This window comes from Anthonomus grandis, chromosome 1 (assembly GCF_022605725.1).
Source record: "Anthonomus grandis grandis chromosome 1, icAntGran1.3, whole genome shotgun sequence".
NCBI lineage: Eukaryota > Metazoa > Arthropoda > Insecta > Coleoptera > Curculionidae > Anthonomus > Anthonomus grandis.
The window spans coordinates 56,645,194-56,658,974 of NC_065546.1; the positions used below are offsets into that span (position 1 = coordinate 56,645,194).

The 13,781-nt window shown below is 33.1% G+C and overlaps 1 protein-coding gene across 50 annotated transcripts in view; it reads right to left on the bottom strand.

Annotated features, from left to right (window-relative positions):
- The window catches only part of LOC126742793 (uncharacterized), a 255,085-nt gene that overhangs the window by 157,529 nt on the left and 83,775 nt on the right, over positions 1-13,781 (bottom strand). For all 50 annotated transcript variants that reach the window (XM_050449953.1, XM_050449852.1, XM_050449861.1 and 47 more), the window contains 8 exons: positions 7,034-7,099; positions 6,939-6,977; positions 6,812-6,877; positions 6,714-6,752; positions 3,961-4,131; positions 3,806-3,904; positions 3,705-3,743; positions 3,584-3,649 (listed from right to left, as the gene is read on the bottom strand). In XM_050449953.1, the coding sequence (XP_050305910.1) occupies positions 3,584-3,649; positions 3,705-3,743; positions 3,806-3,904; positions 3,961-4,131; positions 6,714-6,752; positions 6,812-6,877; positions 6,939-6,977; positions 7,034-7,099 (585 nt within the window). The remainder of the gene's footprint in view (positions 1-3,583; positions 3,650-3,704; positions 3,744-3,805; positions 3,905-3,960; positions 4,132-6,713; positions 6,753-6,811; positions 6,878-6,938; positions 6,978-7,033; positions 7,100-13,781) is intronic.

The window sequence follows — 13,781 nt, forward strand, 5'->3', positions numbered from 1 at the left end:
GTGTAAAATGGCAATATTTTATGGAGCTCCTACTAAATTTAGTCGCGTTTGACTATTTTAAAACAATAGTACAGTGACCAGCATTCAAACAGTATCTTCATGGAAAGTGTGATACTGGAAGTGCGATAGATGTGATATACCAACATCACCTGAAACTAGACCAATGATACATGTGCAGAGAACCATAAAGCATAGTAGAATTCCAAAGAAATAGTCCATATTTTCTCTGTTTATATAATTTTAACAAGTAGTAACTAGTCGTCGTTCGATTTTACCAATTTGAACTTTTCCAATGACATAGGATGTAAAATATAAGCTAGTTAAAGACACCTCCAATGTTTTTCCTAGTGTTATTTTCCTACCTATTCGAGTCACCCTGTCTAAAATTTTCAAAAGTCAATGTCCTATTAGGTAGTAGATTATATAAAAATAAATAAAGTAAATGAGTAATATAAGCACATATTAAAATAATTATTGATTTAAGTAGATATCTACAGGGTGTTCGAAAAAAAGACGAAGATATTCCAATGAATATTTCAAAAAACCAATTGAAAGTTTGGGAGAATCGAGGCATTTGGCTGAACGTCAATTTCACTCTTTAGAAAGAAAGTTTGTTTCTAATCCTAAATTTAAACTTAAATATTTTAACTTTATGTCTGAATATTTTGCTTTGGGTCATATGTTTGAGGTTTTAAATGAAAATTTTAGTGAAATTGCCTATTATATGCCTCATCATGGCGTCCGCAAAAATAGTCTCACTACTGATCTTAGAGTAGTCTTCAACACCTGTCATTCAGAAAGATCTTTTAAGTATATTATTAAGATTTAGGCAGGGTAGGTACGTAGTTTCTGCTGACATAGCCAAAATGTATAGGCAAGTTACTATGGAGCCGAATTATAGAAAATTACAAAGGATTTTGTGGCGATTTGATCCTGCTGAACCAATAAGAACTTATAATTTAAATACCGTCACATACGGTCAGGCATCGTCATCTTTTCTTGCTATTCGCTGCATACTTCAATTAGCTGAAGACTGTGAGATTGAATTGCCTGAAGTTGCAGAAACTATAAAAAAATTCTTTTATGTTGATAATTTGCTATTTTCTACCGATTCTTTAGAAAATTGAAAAATATTAATAGTAAATCAAATGATAAATTTAATGTATTAGAATTTGGTGAGCATGATCAAGTTAATGATTTAGGACTAGTTTGGCTAAGTGCATCTGATCATTTAACTTATAAAATTTCAACCCCACCTGAGGATAAAATAACTAAACGAGTCGTTTTATCGCATATCGGTAAAATGTTTGATCCTTTTGGATTGTTGTCTCCTTGCATTATTATAGCTAAAATTATAATGCAAAAATTGTGGCTTTTAAAGATTTCGTGGGATGCATCGCTTCCCGAGGAAATACATAGTTTGTGGCTTAAATTTTATAATGAACTTTTTAATTTAAATTTATTGCAAATTCCTAGACATATTGTTTGCATTGGAGCTGTTTCCTATGAGCTTCATGGATTTTCCGAGTCTTCTGAGAGGGCTTATGGTGGTTCTATTTATATAAAGTCTACAAATATAGATGGGGAATTTGTAGTTCGATTATTATGTGCCAAGACACGAGTTTCTCCATTAAAATCTATAAGTCTGCCTAGATTGGAGTTACAGGGAAGCTTGGTATTAGCTCAACTTGCTGATAAGGTTTTAAAGTCCATAAATTTGAATTTTAATACACTTAACTTTAATAGAATAGTTTTTTGGACTGATTCAACCATAGTATTAGGATGGTTAAAATCTGAACCTTACTCCCTAAAAACTTTTGTTTCGCACCGAGTTTCTGAAATTCAAAGGCTTACTGGGGCATATGAATGGAGACATGTACCCAGTAAACAAAACCCAAGTGATTTATTGTCTCGAGGCGTTTTTCTTAGTATGATATCAAATGCAGATCTTTGGTGGTCTGGACCTGATTGGCTCCATCAAAATGATGAATATTGGCCTCAAAATATTTACACGGAGAAAAATAAATTACCAGAAACTGGCACTCTTTCTAATAATATTGGTTTGGTAGCTCAAGAAATTGATGGTTCCTTTATTTTTGAAAGATACTCATCTTACGAACGGCTTAAGAGAATAACTGCGTACTTGTTAAGATTTTCCAACAATTGTCTATTTCGAATAAAAAATAAGGATTCAGATGATAAGCTAACGCAGAATATTGGTTTTTATAACTACAAATGAATTAGTTTTATCTGAAAAATGTTTAGCTAGATTGTCTCAAAAAATATCATTTTCCGATGACTAATTTAGATTAGAAAAGGGCCTTAAACTTAAATCAAAAAGTAAAATCCTTAGTCTTAATCCCTTTATAGATAATGGACTTATTAGAGTAGGGGGTCGATTAAAAAATTCGTCTTACACTTTTGATAAAAAACACCCAATATTGATTAGTTCGAAATATAATTTTACTAAACTACTATTTGCATATGAACATTTGCGCCTTTTACATGCTCCTCCTCAATTATTACTGTCCGTAATTAGATAAAAATTTTGGCCTATACTTGGGAGAAATCTATCTCGAACTATTGTACACAACTGTTTACGTTGTGCTAGATTTAATCCAACCAATTTACACCCCATTATGGGAGATCTTCCCAAGTCTCGCCTAAGTGAAGGTAATGTATTTGGCATAATAGGAATTGATTATATGGATCCTTTACAAATATTAGATCGAAGAGGTAGAGGTGCAAGGTTGACCAAATGCTACGTCAGCCTTTTTATTTGTTTTACTACCAAGGCAATACATTTGGAACCTGTTACCAGCTTAAGCTCAAAAGCATTTATCCACTGGTTGAAACTAAGACATTTACTTTTTACATTTAAAGCATCTTTATTAGGTAGCTTTATTGAGAAAATTTGACACCGATATCTTAAACAGTCAACAAACTAAAAATTAATTTCTTCATTTTTTTAAAAACTTTAACCCCCTGTATTTTGCTTCTGAGGCATTTCTGACCCATAGTGTCTAATATCAAAAGTTATATTTGAACGTCCCCTATCATCCCCCAAAAGCATGACCTTCTTATAAAAATCAATCATCCCTGTATGTCCAAGTTTTGACCTTAAATCAAAAAGATGGGGAGAAAAATACTAACCAGATTAAGGCCGATATAAGGAAAAAATCAGACCCAAATGATATCAGCGCTGCCTTGTAATACGCTGTTATACGCTGATGATACGCAGCTGTATTATTCTTTTAATATCAGTGAAGTCGATATTGCTAACGAACGTATAAATCTTGACCTTGAAGTAATTTCTCAAGCCATCACTTGAAAATTAATTCTTCCTTCTAAATCGAACTTTATTATTTTTGGAAATAAAGTATCAAAAAAAGTTGCACAGGAAAGACTTAATCTTAAAATTGACAATGTGCAAATTCCTTGTATGACACATACCAAAAGTTTGGGATTGGAAATTGATAGTGATTTGAGGTTTCGGGAACACGTAACTTCAAAGTTAAAGAGCGCCTATTTACTATATTATATTATTAAACACGTTCAATAAAGTATTTAATTGTTATCTAACCTCAATCCTCGACTGCCTGGCGCCCCATATTTATCATTAAACTCGTCATATCCGGCATCTTCTGGCCTATAAATCAATACATTTAATATATCGTGTTAAATGAACGAACACTTTAGAGCACCTTAAAATTATCGGTGGTCCATAACCCGGATCGCCTGGTCTATCAAAGACAAAAAAAATTAATAAAAGTCCTACTGTGTATCTCTTTCTTACACGTCTTACCTTAAGCCTCCTGGAATTCCGTAGTTACTGATATAATCGTCATATCCGGGCTCACCTGGTCTTAAGATCAATGGGGTGCCATAACCAGGATCTCCTGGTCTATAGTTAAAAAAAAATTAAATGACGCAATTATTAAATAGAAAGTTAACAATCACTTTTTATTTCGGCTTTCGGGATCTCCGTATTTATGATTGAACTCGTCGTAACCGGGATCCCTCGGTCTTATGACTATTGGGGCCCCATACCCGGAGTCTTTTGGCTTGATCCCTTGGGGCTGCGGCACGCCATACTTGTTCAAATATTCGTTATATCCAGGCTCTCCTGGCCTATAAGACAACTTATACATTATACAGGATGATCTGGACCTTAAGCAAGAAATTTGAACACATATTCTACGTCAAAAAGCAAGTCCTAGTTTGCTATTTAAACGAAGTCGAGAAATGTTTTCTCTGCGGATACAGGGTGTTGTTGTACAAGTTTTTTTTTGAATACTGTGCGTAAAGTGCTCACTTTACACAATTCCCAGGGTGTGTAAAGTTTCACTTTTTACGCATTAGTGCCTAAAAATAGTTATTTATGTAACAAGTGTGTAAAATTATCCTTTTTTGATGAATGGGAAACTTGTCGCATGAGCCTTAGGCGAATGCAACAATTCCCATGAATATATTGTTATTGATTCCCATGATATTTGCCAGTTCTTGCCATAGTTTTTTAAATTCCTGGCGGGTATTCGAGCAAGACAATCGCCCTTTGGCAAAATCCAGATATTCTTCAAAAAAATGTGCAAAGGACATTTTAATAGTGCTACATGCAAAGAGATTTATTGGAACTATCCTTAATCACCAGACCGATCAAGAAAACAAGAAATATGCGAGGTTAAGGTACCATTTCGGTATCTATATCGGTCACGACTGAAATGACAGTTCGAATCGTTACGTGTTGTCTCGGTTTCCCTAATAAGAATCGCGAAATCGTAGTAATCGATACGAGACGTCTCGAAATAGTGAATAAGTATCGCACCACAGGATGTTTCTTGGCTCTAGTTATTTCGAATTTTTTAACAGGTCCAAATTCTTCCCTTTAGAGCATTCATGGAGTATGGCAGCTCCAGTGAAACTGTGGGATGTAGCTAGCAAATGGTTAGCGAACGCTGATTTAGTCTCTGTAACATCCGTGTTTCTGTATTTATCCACAAAGGCCGTATGTTCTTGAATTCTAGTGGATATTTTTCGGCCTAATTGTTCAATACAGAGTATTTCAGAACTATGGCATCAAATTTCTAGGGGTTATTCAGTGCAACAGTAGAAAACATTTGAGTATAGAGACCCATGTCCGGAAAAGTGTCACTAGGCGCGTTAAGCCTAAGAGGAGCGTAAGGCCCTAAGACGCGTTAAAATTTAGAAAGACGATGAATTGCCTAAATAGGATTTAATGCATTTAATTTTTGCCTTTTGTACATGATATCATCACAATAATTATTCAAAATGTCTTCCTCCAACCTGTATACACCGATTTAAACGTCGCACGTGATTTCGGCGGACTTGACGTTTGAATGATTTCAAATGCTGCTATAATTCGTCCAATAAAGTCTTGTTCTGTTTCTACTGGAGTTTCGTATATTAATGACTTTACATTGCCCCAGAGGAAAAAATCTAGCCACATTAAATCGGGTAACCTAGAAGGCCAAGAAACTGCTCCAACTCTGTCAACCTAACGGTGCCCGAATCGCTGGGCCGAATCCTCAGGTACTTGTACAGAAAATCATCAACAACAACATTGATATTGACATTTTGAACAATTGTTGTCATGATATCATGTACAAAAGGCAAAAATTAAATGCATTACATCCTATTTAGGCAATTCATCGTCTTTAACGCGTCTTAGGACCGTAGTGACACTTTTCCCGACATGGGTCCCTATACTCAAATATTTTCTAATGTTGCACTGAATTATCCCCAGAAATTTGATCCCATAATTCTGAAATACCTTGTATACACTGCGTTACAGTCGTTACACTTTAAAACGTACACCCCCGATTTAGAGAAGAAGTCAGATCTGTCTAAAACATTAACTAATTGTCCTTTTAAATTATTAATATTTTTAAAGGCTATAGTTAAATTAAAAGGCTTAAAAAACTTTGCCAATTGGTGTGAGATGCTATCGAAGGATGACACGGACCGATATACTTGTTGAGTTTCCTTATCACGTATTAGACTATAAGTCAATTTATATTCGTTAAAAAATAAAGTTTAACATTTTATTTACCGTAAAATCGTTTAAGTGCGTCAAGTAATTTGATATTTTTTTGATCTTTTTTGTTTTCTTCACTATTAGAAAAAATTTTGTATGTTACACGTTTATAAAACCCTCTTTTTTTATTCGTGGAAATTGTTCATGGAATTTCCCACTCATCAAAAAAGAATCATTTTACACACTTGTTACATAAATAACTATCTATCTCTATATAATATATAATATACTACTCTATATAATATACTACCGTCTCTATATAATCTCTATATAATATACTACCGTACGTAAAGTAGTCACTTTACACACTTCCCAGGGCTTATAAAGTTTGACTTTTTACGCACGGTAGTAAAAAATAGTTATTTATGTAACAAGCTTGTGAAATAATTATTTAATTATATAAATTATTATAATTCGTATTTGACTGTGGCTGTTAACGTTATTTTTAACTACACGTTTCGCTTACAAACGATCAACTTATTTTCGTTATCAAATTTTAACGATGTTTTTAACTTCCTTTCCCTGAAGAGGAAGTATTTCTCATCATGACATTTTTATATGACAAACTAGGACTTGTTTTTGATGTAGAATACGTGGTTAAAATGTCATAAAGTCAAGATCTGGACCAGCCTGTATAAAAACAAATGTTTAAACTTACCTTAGCAATAGTGGGGCTCCGTAGCCAGCATCTCCTGGCCTATAATGACAAATAAAATATGGCGTTTTTTTGTTAAAGAGCTTTAAATAGTCCTAAACCTTAGTCCTCGACTCTCGGGCGCCCCGTATTTATCATTGAACTCCTCATACCCAGGATCTCCCGGCCTAATTATAATAAATAATTCATTGAAATAAAATCACTTTTGTGGTCGATTCAGTGACATACCTTACTACTATCGGATTGCCTTTGCCCAGATCCCCCGGTCTATAAATAAATAAATAAATGATTATTACACTGAACATGCATTTGGCAAGGCATACTTTTCTTTTTGACTATCTGGATCTCCATAAGTATTGATGTACTCTTCATATCCAGGTTCTCCGGGTCTAAGAATAAGAAATTATTTATACAGTCTTTTATCCCACAAGCGGCAACACTGCTAGAGTACATAGCGAGTATATGGCTCTAATCCAAAAATAACCCTTTGGCAATGTTAATCTTATACAGGATGTTAATTAAATATGTACAGGGTGTCCCATTTTGGCATGATACTAATACTCGAGAAGATAAACCCACGCGCATGAGATGAGAGCCTATCTCTCTCGCACGCCTGACGTCACTTGATGACAAATTTCCCCAGGAACAGCTGAGTTTTAATACATTTTAATATGACGTTGTCTAACATGTCCTAACTTGCTTCATTTTCTAGATACAGGGTGTTAAAGTTTAAAAAAAAAATTCGTTTTTTTATCAATTATTATTCCACCAAAAAAATTTCAGGCTTTCATCTTTTGGCTGAAAGGTTTTTAAATAATTGATAAAAAACCGATTTAAAAAAAAATACATCCTGTATCTAGAAAACGAATTAGGTTAGGATATACGACTATATAAAAAAAAAATCGTATTTTTATCTGGTAAATATGCCCTTAAAATCTTTGCACTCAATTTAGTCGAATCACCCTGTATATAGGTACTTAAACTGAAATTAATAAAACTTTGGTTGTATGTCATCAATGGCACAATGCGTTTTCTTTTGGCATTTACTCGTAACACTATTATTACCAGCAACAAATGGGTACTCTGGATATTCATGTATACTTAGCGCATACAATTTTATGAAAATTAATTGTCACAATACGCTGTATATCAATCCTCTATTTTTTTTGTTCTAGTTTTTTTACAATATGTACATATTACCTTCAAACTTTTCATATTGTGTATATGTATTTACTTTCAAATTAAAATACCTTAAATAATAAAAATCGTTTTTTAAACCTTATCCAAAACCAAATGGGCATTTATATCAACTTTTCTATAATACTTTTAAAGGCTTACTATCATAGTACGGATCGATGAATCCTACATACTATTAAGGAAATATTTTACATGCTATTATAATAATCATAGCATATTTCATATACCAAAATATAATAATAATAAGTATGTAATGTCAAATAAAAAAATGTAAAAAAAGGTTTTAAAACACTGCTTTTCCAACTCACAAACAGAATTTTTGTCGTTGAGTGACGACATGCGCAAAGCCATACGAAATTGCGTCGCCGAGTGAGTTTATCTTTTCAGTAATAGTATCATGCCATTTTGGGTACTTTTGCAGGGTATCTCTGTTATTTTTATAGATAGAGAGTTGCAGTTTTTTGCGACACTATGCTACTTTTGCGTAAAACTAAAGATGCCATCAATAAAATTTTCAATGCCCTTTTAGTCTTTAAGATACAGGACATTTTTGAAAGTTTTGTAATTAGGAACCCCCATCGTATATCCGTTATCTTTAAAGTTTATGTAAAAGTAAAAATTCATTCTTATAGATTTTTTTCCGTAGATTACAGTGGTGTAGATATATGAGGAGCAACTAATGTTAATAACATACAAAGTCCACTTGAAAAAAAAAATTAAATTTGTTCCTGGTTAGGGTCTTCTTCGAGGCAGTCGCACATGGGATTTTCTTCACCTACATCATCTGCAGGATCTGGAATTTTAGCTTCTGGTTCCGTCGTGGTGTTTAAAAAACAAGAGCGAAGAAAGCGGGACTTCTAAATTCCCAGTCTTGTCCAAATCTTGCACAAAGCAGCTTTCGCACATCAGTTTTCTTTTCTTCTTTGATGTTATTTACCAGTGGTATGTTCAGCGATCCTGCATATCCCTTATCAAAGTTTGGCCTGGTTTTGTTATTGCCATTGGGTGCTTCGAAGCGTCGTCAAGCATATAGGAGGGCTCAAGTTTTATCTTAATATCAACGTAGCTGTTTTTTATAATTTTTTGTAAAAATATTCTTTTTATGTCACTAATTCCATCAATTTTTTTCAGTATTTTTCTGAGATCTTTGTAGTTTTTAAGGAACCAGTCTTCGCCTAAAACCCTGACAATTCCGTATTATTGGTAAATTTTTATATAAACTATGGGGCTCAACAGTTCAGTTCAGTTCAACAACTCTTCAGTTTTTCGTAGATGTTTCTCAACTCGACCGAATACCCTGTCAGCAGGTAAATAGGAGTGGCCGCGAACTCGGAAATATATGACTATCTGTTTTATGTTTCTTGGGGATTTTTTATGTAGCCAGTATGTTAAGGCATGGATGACGTGTTGGTTTTTGTTTTGGCCTGCGCAGCCGTCCGCAAAAAGCCTAATTTGCGTTACCGAATCTTCAATATGTACTTTTTCTAAAAAGTCTATCAAAGCTGAAGAAATTTCTTGAGCACCTCTTGCAGCTTGTGTCTCGTTCCAGACATACAAATGTGGGTTTTTAGTTGCAACACCAGTCACACAAAAAGAGTAAAATGAAATTTGTCTGGAATAGAAAGCCTCACCAATACTGACTTTGGGAATTGCTTGCACTTGTTGCAAGTCAAACACGTACGTTATGCTCGCTTCTGGGATTTGCTTCATCAAAGTATGGAAAGCTTTAGCTCTCTTTTTGTGAATTACGATGTTTGAAATTGAACCTTCTTTGATAACACCATTTTCACAAGACTGAATTTCACTTTTAAGTCTAGCGCAATAGCTACAGGTATCGTAAGCGGGAGAGCCGAACCCTAGATTAAACTTTGTCTCAAAAATTTTTACGAAAAACGTTTTTTTTACTTTTAACTCGTCTTCAACGGTAGTATTATAAAGGTGAAAAAATCGATTTATGTTCAAAGATAAAGTCGGCGGCTTTTATTTCGTGCATAATGACTTTCGCAACCTCGCAAATTTGAAATAAACTCGTACACTTGCTTTCTTTTTGCAGAAAATTTCCGAAGTTTATGATCCCCTCCTCGTTTCTCTACGATCCCGATTCCAGATAATTCCGTCAGCAATTTTGTTTAGTCTTCGCTGACCGACCCCAAACAACTTAGCAAAAAACTTGAAGCATACAGGTAGTCTTTGTTTTTCTGTAGATATCAAGAAATATTTAACTGCAACGCAATGTGGCTTGTTTTTTCTCACCTCACCACGAATTCGGCTGCGTTTTGGTTGAGCAACATCCATTAAAAAGGACAGTCTTTTATCTTGCTCCTTTCTGTCTGGCTTATAAAAAACTTTTCTCTTTGCTTTTGCTAGGATGCTTCTTGAAATACTGAGACAGTTAAATTTTCCTTCTCTGTGGAGGCAGGGTGATTGAAAATTAAGCAACAAAGGGTCAGTATTTTTTTATTTTTGTAAAATTGGTGGATACCGTAATTAAATAAATAAATAATTTTATGGGGGTACTTATACACAAGATCAAGTATATAAAATACAATGCAATAATCTAATGGAACTTTAAGACGCAATTCATTTAGCATTTCGAAATCTGAGAAGGAGACAAATTATTATTTTGAATGCTATTCAAAGGGTTACAAAAATGTGCCAATTTTGTATCAAAGAAGATGGTGGTAATTTTGAACATCTCTTGTATAAATGTTGTTTTGTTATGTGTATAGTGGTTTCTTATAGTGTTTATTAAATTTATATATTTGTTTTTTATGTTCCTTTATTACAAAAAAAATATGAATGAATATGAATTTGTAACTTTTTGTTTGTCTATTATTGTTATTCATGGGCTACTATTAAATTATGCATTTAATTTAGAAATTTCTTAGTTATTTGCGTATTTTTGAAAATAAGTCCATACTATTATATATTTTTGAAAAGGTAAAAAAAGACATATTTTATGAACTATAAATATATAGAGTGTTCCATTTAAAAAAAACATAAGTTTGGGTTATAACTAAAAAAATATTAATCAAAAAAAATATATATCTAAGCCACTAGATTCTACGCAAAAAAATCTATAAGAATGAGTTTTTAATTTTACAGAAACTGTAAAAATAACGGAGATATCACGCAAAAATACCAAAAATGGGACACCCTGTACAATAAATTTAGCAGGCAATTCTTTAAGTAATTTTACAAGAAAAAGTTTAAATAAAAATGGGTTCGCAACGGCTTTGTTTACGAGATATAGGGTGAGAAACTTAAATGAAAAAATTGGTTTTTGCAGAATCTTATCCAATTTTATTGTAAGTCCACTGGCGTACATAGTTAGCGGTATCGCGCGGTATGGTGTGCTACAAGGATCAAGATCTCCTTTTTCTGATCTACATTAATGATCTTGGAATCTGTGACCGCAGTGCTGGCCTGGTACTTTTTGCAGACGATACAACTGTCACCAGAAAAAGTAAAACACAGTGATTGGCAAGAAATCATGAGGGAGATACAGTCAAAGGTTGCAGAGTGGTTTACTGTTAATCAATTGAATCTTAATCGTTCTAAAACAGAAGTGCTCTCTTTATTTTTCCTTACGTTGTAGCTCAGCTTTAGAGAGGCCAAGAGCCGTAAAATTTCTTCGTATTCATGTTGACACGAAATTTCAGTGGAATTAACATAATGATGAACTGTGTGAAAAAATGGCTTCTCGTGTATATATGCACTGAGAATTTTGGCTGAAAATGTACTTGTCTTGCAACTTCATAGTATACATGCATTAAATCGAGGCTTTTCTATGCTCTTCTAGCTTGGGACCACTCACCAAATATTAAAAGAATTTTTAGTCTTCAAAGAAAGGCACAAAAATTCATTATAGAGCAGACTGCAGACAATCTTTTATTAACCTAAAAATCTTTACGGTCGAACTTGAACGTATAACTGTATCTTGAAAACTGTGAATTTCCGGAAAACCCATGTTTATAGAAACTTTTTCTCATATTTTTTTACAAGGAACCACCCATTGAAATCCGTCTATTTTTCGAACACTACGATACTCACAGATATATCCATGAGCATTTCACTAGAAAAAGAATTTTATACTGAATTTGACAAAATTAATAAAATTGAAAAGTTTCTATGCTTCAAAATTTTATAACTTGCTGCTTCTTCTATAATTTAAATCTGTTATTAAAAAGTATCATTCTGCGGCAATCATTTCTCAAAAATGGTGTAATTTTATTTCTTTTGCTAGCTTAAATTGTGTATCTATTTATTCCTTTATCTATCTATCTTAGTATTTATTGATTTTTCATGTGTGTACCATTTCATTGACGTGTGTAAACATTTTTTTGTATGTATATAACACTAGAAAAAATCTATTCTATTATATTCTATTCATAGTGACAAAAGAATTGTCCTTCTAAGGAAGATTGAAGTGCTCGATTTTTGACCATATGCATTAGAGTGTGCTCTGCGTTTCCTTTTACTTAACAACTGGATTTTTTTTTCTTCTATTGTCGCGTATTGTACCAGTACCGAAAAAAACATTATTTTTTAAATGGTTTTATAAATAAAATAATATTTTAAATGATTGATATAACGAGAAAACACTCAAAAAAAAAATTTGATGTTTGATTGGCATTTTTATTACAGAGAGCATGAGCGTTTTTTCAAAACTCAACAAAAGCAAAAATGGCCAAATATGAGTTACACATATTTATATATGGTTTTTGAGGTCGGCTATCGATTGGTGCACTGAAAATACAGCAAAACGCAACAAACACCGCGCTATAGCCATTTAAAATTTCAAAGGTTTTGCAAAACTCAACATAAACCAGGTTTTACAAAACTCAATAACATCAGACCTGCCTTCCCACAGTCGCATAAATGGATCGTTTAACGGCCTAATTTGTTAGTTCTTCAAGATCGATTATGGAGACCACACGTACTGAAAATGAAAACGCGGAATACGACAAACATGTCACAGTTACTGCAGGTGGGCGGAAGCATCGCAATAGTGATAAAAAACATAAGAAAGAAACAAGATAGTAGAAACAAGAAGAAACAAGAAGAATGCACGTCTAGTCGAGAGAGCAAAAGTGTTGCCAAAGTATAATATGGTACATACTAAAAAAAGGGACAATGTAAAATCACTATTGGAATGTGTGGATATACCTGAACATGTCAAGCTATTTTATCAAGATGTGATGGCAGCAGCAAGAAACAATAAAGGCGACGATGAAGACAACATAAATAAAGAATATGAGGAGGATGAAATTATTGTTTAGTTAAAACAATGTTAATATGTAAGTTGTTGAGTTTTGTAAAAACTCGAGTTTTTTGCTAATTTTTTTAAAGAAATTAATGTTGTGTTTTATTTCATACTTATGACTAATATTATGTACGTAATAAAATACGTTTAAATTCTTAGCAGCATTTTTTAAATCCCAGCAGTTAATTTATAAATCATAAAAATGCGTTTCCTGAAAAAATCACTTTTTTTAACTTGTTGAGTTTTGAGAAAACGCTCCTCAATTGCATTACAACGTCCTCGCCAAGGCCCAAAGATGAATATCTTTTTATGTGAATTTTGCGTTGTATATGGTAAAAAATAAAATAAACATCCATTAGATGAACACATGCTCCATATTTTAAACCCAAATCGCACACTTATTTCTTTTTAAACATTTTACTTGAGTGTATCTCGAAATATGGTATCATTTTTTCGTCATTTATGGGCAGGTTGTATTCAACAATTTCATAATGTAAATATCTTTGATGTAGTAAATTAAAAACTGGTGTAACTTTTATAAATTTATCTTTTGAAAGATGCAAATTGCGTTTTGTGCTCTGAAATCTATGCACTTTTTAACAAGTTCT